The sequence below is a fragment of the Curcuma longa genome, chromosome 5 (genome assembly GCF_044706935.1).
Source record: "Curcuma longa cultivar G26 ecotype Majalengka, Jawa Barat chromosome 5, ITB_CL_G26_1.1, whole genome shotgun sequence".
Lineage (NCBI taxonomy): Eukaryota > Viridiplantae > Streptophyta > Magnoliopsida > Zingiberales > Zingiberaceae > Curcuma > Curcuma longa.
In genome coordinates this window covers 9,450,304-9,460,632 of record NC_133865.1, presented here as the reverse complement: position 1 = coordinate 9,460,632, position 10,329 = coordinate 9,450,304, and the positions used below count along the sequence as shown (strand labels likewise).

Sequence of the window (10,329 nt, the reverse complement as noted above, 5' to 3'; positions counted from 1 at the left end):
CTTTGAACAATTAAATTTTTATTCATTTTAATCGATTTTAAATAAATTAATAATCTAAATTTATCTGTGAAATGTAGATTTTAATTTTGAAATTAATTTCAATTTTCATCATGTCATTATATTTTTTTTATAAAATCATATTGATCCATTCAGATTCAATATCCAACATATTATTAGGTAATAAGATTTTTTTTTAAAATGATTAATTAGAATGTGCGATTTCATAAATTAATATTATTGATGATCATACGTATTTAATTACAAAGATAAAGGCAAATAAAAAAACTAAATACAGATAAGTCTGCGGTTTTAAAAGGTCTTTCTCGGGCAGCAATTAGGCATAATTAATAAAATAAAGGACCTATTTAAGAAGAAGTTTCCGGTTGTTAGGTCGCAATTAGTTCCACTTCGAGCAGTTTCTACGCGATCGCAGACGACGCTGCTCTCGGCGACGTCGGCTGCTTCTCTCCGTCCCCCGATCAGAAGCTACTCTACACGGCCGGAGTAGTCTCCGACAGCTGCTGCCCTTCTTCTGCCTCTCCGCAAAAGATGGCGTTCCCTTACCTCGAGGCTGTCCTAGGTGGGTACTTTCTCTTGCCTCTGTTGATCTCCCGAGGGTTTTGGGGTTGACCCGTTGGGCTTACTCGATTTCGAGTTCTTGGTTCAACCACGAGATTCCGTGATTGGGAAATGCACGGCGTTTGTCGGAATTTTCCCCTTCTGTTTCTGCGTCTTCATTTTCCATTTCCATGTCGATTTTTTTAATTTTTTTTAAAAATCGATCGTTGTTTATTTTGGTGTCTGCCATATAAGAAAGATACCTGAGGTGGATTAAAAGTCCTGTTTCGTTCGATTTGTGTTGCTCATCTCATATTTCAGTACCGTGATTGGTCACCTAGGTTTTATGAACAATGTCTTGAAAAGACTGAGACTTTCCTTCTACCGACAACGAAAGGATGTGAATTCAAATTATTTGGGTTTAGCGGTATGAATTTGATCCCGCCAATGAACTTAATTGAGGTCTTCCTGCTGAATTCAATAAAAATATTGATGCGTTTTTCTTTCTAAAAAATTGGACTGTGTACTAGCATATAGAGAATCTTTTCACATTTTCATCCTTTGTGATTAACATCTTGTGAAATTATCAACTTCACATTTCACATACCAGCAAATTGACTCACCATATTACAATTCAGTGATCTCTGTCAGATATGAAATCTAATTTACAGTTTTCTTACACACAAAGACATTGGGATTTCAACTGTTCTTAATTGTACAAGATGTTTGTTGTTGATCGTTTGTTTTGTAAATGATGGATATTCTTGATGATTTGAGCAATATACTGGTTGCATGTTTTTTATTTAAAATTGGATGAGAAGATAGTCTAATGTGTTATTTGGGCGTTGACTAATTTTTCACTTTATGGCAGGCTTTATGATCTTGATGTACATCTTTGAAACATACTTAGATATTCGGCAACATGCAGCTCTTAAACTACCCAACTTACCTAAGCCGCTGGTGGGAGTAATTAGTGATGAAAAATTTGAAAGAGCTCGAGCTTATAGCATCGATAAAAGGTTTATTTTACTTAATTTATACTGATATGATTTTGCCCCAAATGATTCAGTTTTAGTAACGTGCAGTCTTTTGTGCACAACCAAATTGAATACTTATTGCTTTGGTTTAGATTACTTTTCAGGTATTATGTTAGCTAGACCATTCTTCATCTTGATAACATGTCTCTTGCCTTTGATTCTTCAGCTACTTTCACTTTGTTCATGAAGCTGTGACCATAGTGATGGACACTGCAATTCTATACTATAAAATATTACCTTGGTTTTGGAAGGTAAAGTAGTAGCCTTTGTTTTGTTTTATACTTAACATTTTCTTCTTCTTGTTTCATTTGTATTATATATTTCACAACAGCTATCTGGGAACATTGCTTTGTACTTGGGTTTAAATCCAAAGAACGAAATCATACATACACTGTCATTTCTGGCTGGTGTTGTTGTTTGGTCACAGGTATGCATTTATTCTTCTTAACAACCTTCTAGTCATAGACTTTTTTTTTCTGATATCTACCCTCATTCACATTCTTGTATGCTCATGATAGTTGAACAAAATCATAATAGAGTTTTTTTAAAGTTCAAATAAGTACGACGTAGTGATATTATTTGGTGGTTTTTAAAGTTCAAATGACATTCTTGCACCAGTCCAATTTGGTTATGGTGTGAGCAACTTTAAAAAGAATTGGAGCAAAATTTTAAAAATCTAACATCTCACCTAAACCATTAAACTTTACTTAAAAGTATCTTCATTCAGTTGCACTTAAAGTATCTTCTGAATTTTGTATGTTTAAATCTATAAGCAATTGAATAAATATGTTAGGGCACCTAAGCAAATTTGTGTGACGTCATATCTTTTTTTTTTTTTTTTTTTGCTGTTATGAAGTTCAATTGGGTTACTTCTTGACAATTATTAAATTTTAGAATTAAAACTCCACTTACTATTGACAACTGCTACTTTTTGGTGATAAACTTTGTGCTCATGGATTCTCATTTACACAATAACCTAGTTACCCTTATGGCTTCCATTGTGCAGATAACTGAATTGCCATTTTCACTATATTCTACATTTGTGATTGAGGCACGACATGGGTTTAACAAGGTTTGTCAACGTCAATCCTCTTTTCTATATGATAATTTTGTTATTTTTTTACAATTTTGATCAAGATTTTGATGCTAACTTAGGTTACTTAGTTTTAATTTCGTGCACTTCATGCAGCAATCACTACAGCTTTTTCTGATGGACATGTTTAAGGGAATTTGCATCTCTATCTTCCTTGGCCCGCCAATTGTTGCAGCAATTATAGTCATAGTCCAGGTTATAATCTTTAACCATTTATATAGCAAATTGTTGGCTAGATTGAGGCTTGATTTCTATCATTTATCAATATTTTTCAATTTTTACTCTGGTTTGCTGCAGAAAGGAGGTCCATACCTGGCGATATATCTTTGGGCTTTCATCCTTGTTCTTTCCCTTGTGATGATGACAGTGTATCCCATTTTAATAGCGCCTCTGTTTAATAAGTTCACTCCTGTAAGTATCTTTTTGCCACTTAGTTGCTTATTTGTTTTTATGCAGAGTATATTATGGCATTATGCTAATTTACTTTCTTATATGCTATAGATTGTAATATGTTGATGAATACACCAGCTATGATCTGACTCAATGGTCTTGTAGGGTCTAGCAATTAGTAGATGAAAAAACACAAATGCAGCACCCCCTTTTTGCATTTCATCCATTCACATATGGACCCTTTATAATATGCTCAATTTTTTGGAAGTTTTTTTCTCTAGCTAATATTATAAGTTGCATGTTTTTGGTTATTAAGCTTTAATAAACTTATAGAATTAAGGCAGTCTAAAATATATTTATTAGTTTGTGTAACAATTTTATAACAGCTTCCTGCTGGAGAGCTGAGGGAGAAAATAGAAAAGCTTGCAGCTTCACTGAAGTTCCCTTTGAAGAAGCTCTTTGTTATTGATGGATCGACGAGGTCTAGACATAGCAATGTGAGTGATTTTTTTTCATATGAAACTTGGATTTCGTTTTTTACTAATAATATTATATGTTTTATTCAGCATTGAATCTCGCTGATAATTTCCATATTTCAATCCCATTGCTGTAGTAGTTGTCTGTTCAATGTAAATTTTCTTCATGGTTAAACATACTATTTGTGATAAAATGAGTGAAAGTGGCTTCTTATCTGACCTGTTTGAGATGTAGTGAATAAAACTCACTCATGAACAATACAGATCCATCCTGTTTTAAGATGAAGTCAGAAGTTGTGGATTTTAGTAGCCAAAGGTTAGATAGTTTCTCATTGCTTAGCACTGAATTTGCCACGCTTGATACGTATTCTTTGGGCTACATGTTGTTTGTGTTTTTGACAATTGAGGGAATCTTGTCTAACATTCAGTATCTGTGTTTCTTGTGGTAAGTAAATTCTCATAGTTGGTTCTATTATGTTCACATTCTGCTCATTGCAAATTCATGGTCTATTTTTAAGGCAATTGTCCATTATATTGTTCAAAATGACAATGAAAATTGAGGAAGGCTGACTTATGTTGACTTACACTGGTTTCTTTACAAGTAAAGCTGCAAAAGTCAAGTGCTGCACATTAAGCATACATTTGATCCTGCAGTATTATGGATTTGTGCGCATGGTGGTTATATACATAGTTAGTGTATCAGGAAATTCTATCGATGGATGGGTTGTATATGTTGTTGAAATGTAGTTGCTGCTCTTAGTCTTAACAAATTGTCCTTGATATCAAGGTATGAATTTGTTTGATTGATTTGCAAGAGCACAAGTCAGCATCTCTGATTTCTTACAGTTGCTTCTCATACAGAAGTCCCCCTAAGTTATAATCTTTACTCGTTAGCTGCTCTTCAAGCATCTGAAGATTTACCGGATACTGTGCATTAGATATTGGTTTGACAATGAACCTATTTGATAGAAGGTTTCTGGATCACAAATTTATAGTCCTATTTGTGTAAATATTTTTAACTTAGAGACCTAAATGCACAACACTGCAGAAAGATTCTTGTATTGGGAGCTAATTTTCTGTACTATGAGTCTGTCCCTCTCTTTTGTGTTTACATAGTATAAACTCTGGTACAAAGTCTGGGTGCTGGTGAATTCCATTCTCTTACTACTTCCACATATATAGAATATTACCTGCTATCCATGTGATCACATATTGCTTCAATCATCATTTGCCTTATCCAGATCACACTAATTTGCTAATTCACATAAATAATTTTGATATCCATTACAACAAAAAATATTTTTTTTCCATACAATTGGCAGTATTTTAGATGTTATTTGCATTTGTTATTCATCCTATGATATGTGAATTTTATTTTTTATGATTTTATTATGTTGATTAAGCTCTTAAATATTATTTAAATCATATGTTTTTGTCATTGTTATTCCTTCTTTTTTTACTTAAATAGGATATTTGTGCATGTGCTTGCATAATGCAAATGCACTATGCAATGATTTAACCTAATATCTGCCTCACACATGCTCTAATTCTTTATATTTTTTCTACTCAACAGGCTTATATGTATGGATTTTTCAAGAATAAACGTATTGTTCTCTATGATACCTTGATTCAACAGGTTTGTTCTGGTTCAACTTTCATTTGTATTTTTTTTTTCACTTCATTATCTATTGGTGCTCTTCATAAAATGAACAAAATATACCAAATTTCTTCTACTTGTAAAGTTCCTCAATAAGAAACAAATAGTTTTCTTAATAGAGAGATAGGAGAAACATAAATCTCATTGTGTGAATATATTGACTTAGTTCTTTAGGATCTTGATAATTTAAATCGAGACATTAGTGTGTTAGTCCCAATTCATTTTGCCTTATCAGGAATCATGTTTGAACTAACCATCAACCTAGTTATTACTCACCAAGTTTTGATATCTCTGCCTCATAGAATATCTAATTTCTTGATAATGAAATGTAAATTCTGCAGCATAATTGAGTATTTGTCATCACAACTGAGAAAAAAGAACTTTGTATTTCTTTCTGTGTTAAAGCTTATTATGATGATCTTATTTCAGTTGGTGCCAAGGTGGTATTTCATTTTCTCAACATGATGCTTCATTTTCTAGGATTATTTGATTTTCATGCTTCTTGCTCCATGCTCAATCTACCTTTACAATAGTTTTTTCTTTTAGCTTTCTCTTTGTGAACATCCCATGTTTTGATTTGTAAATTAATTACCCAAGGCTTTGGTATGTAAGTTTTGCAAGGTTGTACTTTATTTTGATTGCGTTCCTTAGTTTATCATTTTGATTGACAATTTATTTAAAAGCTAATTTTCTTCCATATAGAAATTGAACTCACTCAAAATTACCAAAATTTTTTAATAATAAACTGGTTGATCAAATATGTTACTTAGATGAGTCTGATTACTGAGCACAAAAACTATTGATATTTCCTTGGAACTAAATGCTATTCCATTGCTGAGTATTTAAAATAAAAATTTTTGGTAGTGCAAAGATGAAGATGAAGTTGTTGCAGTTATTGCCCATGAACTTGGACATTGGAAACTCAATCACACAATGTATTCTTTCATTTTTGTTCAGGTGCTTTTTTATACTCCACTTCAATATTTCTGAAGCATCTTTTCATGTTTAATGCCATAATTAAAATCATGATTTTGATTTTGACATCTGATAGAATTTAGTGGGCTAAGCTGCTAAGCATGTGTATTTTTTAATTAGGAAGATTAATTTACAGCATTGAATCAATGTTACTACCTGCAATAGGGAGTGACTTCATGAAGACTTTCAAATTTGCTTGCTTAATCCTTTTTTGCCTACTTAAGCTTTTCTTCCCTGTTTTTTTCTTTCCTTTTTACTTATAGGCATCCCCAAGGTTCTCTCATTTTTGGTCACACAAGGAGTGCAGGGGTGACACCCCTGCTTCCTTCCCAATTTTATACAGTAAGAGGCACTTGACTTTGGCAGACTTGGTAATACTAGCTCCCTATCCTACAATGAAAAAGTAGTGTCATGAAGGAGTAAGGAGAGGTAGGCAATAGGGCACAGAAGTTGTGGTGTGGGTAGTGTTGAGAAGTTTCGTGAAGGAGAGAGGTGAGCAAACAAGTGACTAACAGAGTATGATGATGTGAACGTTCCTAAGTCCTGGCTACAATTTGGAGGACGTGAGGATAAGCATCATAAGGGCAGGCCTCAACTTATTGAATGTGATAGCTACAAGCAATGTGTTTGAAGGCACTAGGGCAACTAGGTACTAAGACATTATAGGACCTTAGAGCAAGTTGCAAGGCGTAGGTACATGCATAGTTGTTGAATCATACAGTTCACAATTCATATCATTGATGCACATTATAATTCACATATGAAACAATCAATTTTCACACATGAATCAGAAATGAAAATAACGGGATAAATATGTGGTTGAATGCTCATGTACCTCCTATGTACTATCTAAAAGATTCAATTATCCTTGTCATGCAAAAAATTATATCCTCATTAGCATCACAAGGCTTCTAACTTTCATCACAGCACTTTTATTTTGTTAGCTGTTGTTTGTCATCTGTGTCTTCTAAGATGGAAGATGAAAAAACAACAAAAAAAAGGTTATAGCCCAAACTATGAAAAGCATCTTGCATGCATTTATGACCGAAAGCCACCTATTGGAAGATTTTAAGTTACTTATTCTCTTGGTGGCTGTGCCATGGAGCCTTTTTACACCTCGGTGAACTCGCGATGCTCAATTTTTAAAGGTGCATAAGAACTGGAGCCTAGACACAGTTTCAAAATATCAGTTGCAAGGCCTGGATCTTAATTGGCATTCTGATTTGTCAAGGTGTTGATTGGATCTGTCATGTGGCTGTGAGCATTATTTTCACCCAATCTGAGGATCTGGTGTTTGATTTTCAGAACAAAGATCTAGAGGAAATGGCTAAGGTGTGATCTAGGGATTTAATGGCCTGGTTTGCATTGCATGATACTCAAAATAGGTCTAGCCAGGGATCATGCAGAAAGGAGGCTGTGATAGTGCAGTTGATCTTGTTCCTGTTGTTCAGCATTATTGGCGCCCTCCCCTCAAGGTGATTGAAGTGGAAGAAATTTTTACTGTAAGATTTGTTCTGATTTGTGCAACTATGTTTAAGGCCTAAATAAAATACCTAATGGTTAAACTTGCGATATGAAATCTATTAATTCATAGATAGAGAGTAATTACCAAATGGTAGTTAGTAAGATTGCAACTGCCCATGTATATCTTGATAATTTTGGCAAATCTCAAGGATTTCTGTTTAGTGCTTATCCTAAATGTTTTCTCATCAATTTTTACCAAGGATCAGGACAATTTTCTCCGGCTTCAATGAGCACAACCATGAACATGTTCTCGTAATTGCTTTGCTGTAATAGTTAAGATAGATAAATTTGATTGTGAGAATTGTGTTTTTTATCTTTAACATTTATCTATCAATTATTTTATCCATGATAAATCATGTCTATCGTGAGCATTTGTGTATCAATTGTTTTATCGATGATAACTGGAGCATTATGTCTCTGTTCCTTGAACATTTCCTATTAAATGCTTCTATGCAGTAGTAAAAGACCCATAAAAGTCACCCTTCAGCAATACTATTTGTTTTAGGGACTGATGCAGTTGTATTGGTATAAAAACCTGAAGATTATGTACTAAATACTTTTGGTTCCTTTACTGGTGGAATTTTGATTTTTGTTGTGGTAAGGTTGAGCTTGTATAAATTGAGAAAGCTAAAAGTGCACCTTTGTCTGATATCCTAAAACTACCTGACTGCTATGACTCAATAACTTGTATATTTATTTTTGCAGATTCTCACATTTTTGCAATTTGGAGGATACACTCTTGTGAGGAACTCAAAAGATCTTTATGAAAGTTTTGGCTTTGATACTCAGCCAATACTTATTGGCCTCATAATATTTCAGGTTTCTTTCCTCTGCATTATGTTTTATTTTCAGTGCTTTCATTATGGTGCATCTCTTCTATTAGTAGTATCTTCACCAGAGTTCTACATAATGCTTACCAATTTCTTGTTCCTTTTTTTTTTACTTAAAAGTTAGTCAGTTGACTTTAGTTTCCCCTTAATTTGCTTTGCAACTAACTTGGAAAGTTATTCTTAAGTGAAAACGGAGTTGGTAGAGTATGGATTCTTTTACTGTTGATTTTAATTGAAGATCATGTTTAATTATAGAAATGCTGATAACTTCAGCAATAATTCTAGCAAATCCACCTTTGTTCAATTTGTTCCATTTCATGTTGAAAATGACAGATGCGTAAAATTCGAACAACAAAATTTGAAAGAGTAGAACTATGTAGCTTTCTCAGGTCAAAAACTATTTCTGCTTTGTTTTTGTATTGTCTGTCTGTTCAGTGTCTTGAAGATGGGAATAAATGAGTAATCCTTGTAAGAGGTACAGATCTATGATATATCTTTAAATTAGAGCTTGTGGATGGAGCAGTGGTATAGATGAGAAATATTACTGCCAGTCAAAGCGAGTGTCTTGAATATTCATCATGGCATGAATCTTGAATTCTGTATCTTAAATCTTATGTAGATATCACTGCCTTGTTTTTAATTATTAGCACAGGTTCCTTATTGCCATGTAACTACACAGGAGCAGCATGTGCAATGTGTTTAGATAAACAGCATCACATTGTACTAATTTAGAGTATCTTATTTCCAGCATACTGTCATACCCCTCCAGCACCTTCTGAACTTTGGTCTCAATCTTGTAAGCCGGACATTCGAATTTCAGGTACTTTAGTATGTTCATATTGTCTTCTTACCTTGATACGCCATGTATTCTAAGTGTAAGCTTATGCTCATAATAGGCTGATGCTTTTGCCAAGAAACTAGGTTACGCCAAACTGCTTCAGGCAGGCCTTATCAAATTGCAAGTGAGTTTTAGTAACCTTCACTTTTCATTTGATATTTGCTTTATACATATATATATATATATAGTCTTCTATAAATTTTATGTTGCTTCCTTATCTTTTTTTGTCCCCATTCAGGAGGAGAACCTTTCTGCCATGAACATTGATCCATGGTATTCAGCATACTGTTACTCCCATCCACCTCTTGTCGAAAGACTAGCAGCAATGGAAGAACCTGACACAGCTAAGAAAGAGGACTAGTGCGAATCTGTATTGTTCTTAGAACATGAAAAGCTTTGGCCATTTGGGTCAATCAGTTTACATGGATTTTATAGATCGCTGCTATGTGCAATGATAGACCGTTTTCTTCATGGTAGTAGTTGTTGGTCCGAACAAATCTTCTCGTGTAAGTTATCGACACTATTTGTCTCTGGGAATAAGGATTGTAATATGTGAACTTGCAAATCTTTCTACTCCTTTAGGATGACATAGTGTGAAAGATGTATTTGCTGATTAATTGGGCATATTTGGAACTGTCTTGTCTTATTTGCCGAAAAAATATATGTGCTATTTAAATTCATTTTAAAATTTAAAAATTTTAAAATTTAAAAATATAAATAATTTGACTCTAATTTATTTGAAATAAAAGTTGAACTTAAATTTGGTTTGTATTGTTATTACAATTTGAAATGATAAACTCAAGTTTAATTTGAATTATTCGAATTCTAATTTAAACATATTGAAAATTAAAATATATTTATTGGATAATATAATAAAAAATAAAAAATATATAAAGTTCATCAGCGGCATGTAAATAATTGGATAAAATATATTAAACATGTTCGATTTTT

General features: G+C 33.2%; 1 protein-coding gene across 1 annotated transcript; it reads left to right on the top strand.

The window, feature by feature from the left end:
* The first annotated feature begins 397 nt into the window (after positions 1 to 397).
* LOC141829193 (CAAX prenyl protease 1 homolog) lies at positions 398 to 9,995 on the top strand. Its single transcript, XM_074716608.1, has 14 exons — positions 398 to 580; positions 1,430 to 1,577; positions 1,762 to 1,846; positions 1,927 to 2,022; positions 2,602 to 2,667; positions 2,785 to 2,883; positions 2,986 to 3,099; positions 3,465 to 3,575; positions 5,128 to 5,190; positions 6,076 to 6,168; positions 8,416 to 8,529; positions 9,289 to 9,360; positions 9,437 to 9,502; positions 9,617 to 9,995. The coding sequence occupies exons 1-14, from the start codon at positions 550 to 552 to the stop codon at positions 9,737 to 9,739; spliced, it is 1,281 nt and encodes a 426-aa protein (XP_074572709.1). The 5' UTR covers positions 398 to 549; the 3' UTR covers positions 9,740 to 9,995.
* The last annotated feature ends 334 nt before the right edge of the window (positions 9,996 to 10,329 follow it).

What these genes read in the sequence shown, in the direction of transcription:
- LOC141829193 (XM_074716608.1), top strand. Translation starts at nt 550, where the DNA reads ATGGCGTTCCCTTACCTCGAGGCTGTCCTAG. An exon ending in TTACCTCGAGGCTGTCCTAG is followed by an intron (nt 581 to 1,429) that starts GTGGGTACTTTC and finishes ACTTTATGGCAG; the next exon opens with GCTTTATGATCTTGATGTAC. An exon ending in ATTCTTTCATTTTTGTTCAG is followed by an intron (nt 6,169 to 8,415) that starts GTGCTTTTTTAT and finishes TTATTTTTGCAG; the next exon opens with ATTCTCACATTTTTGCAATT.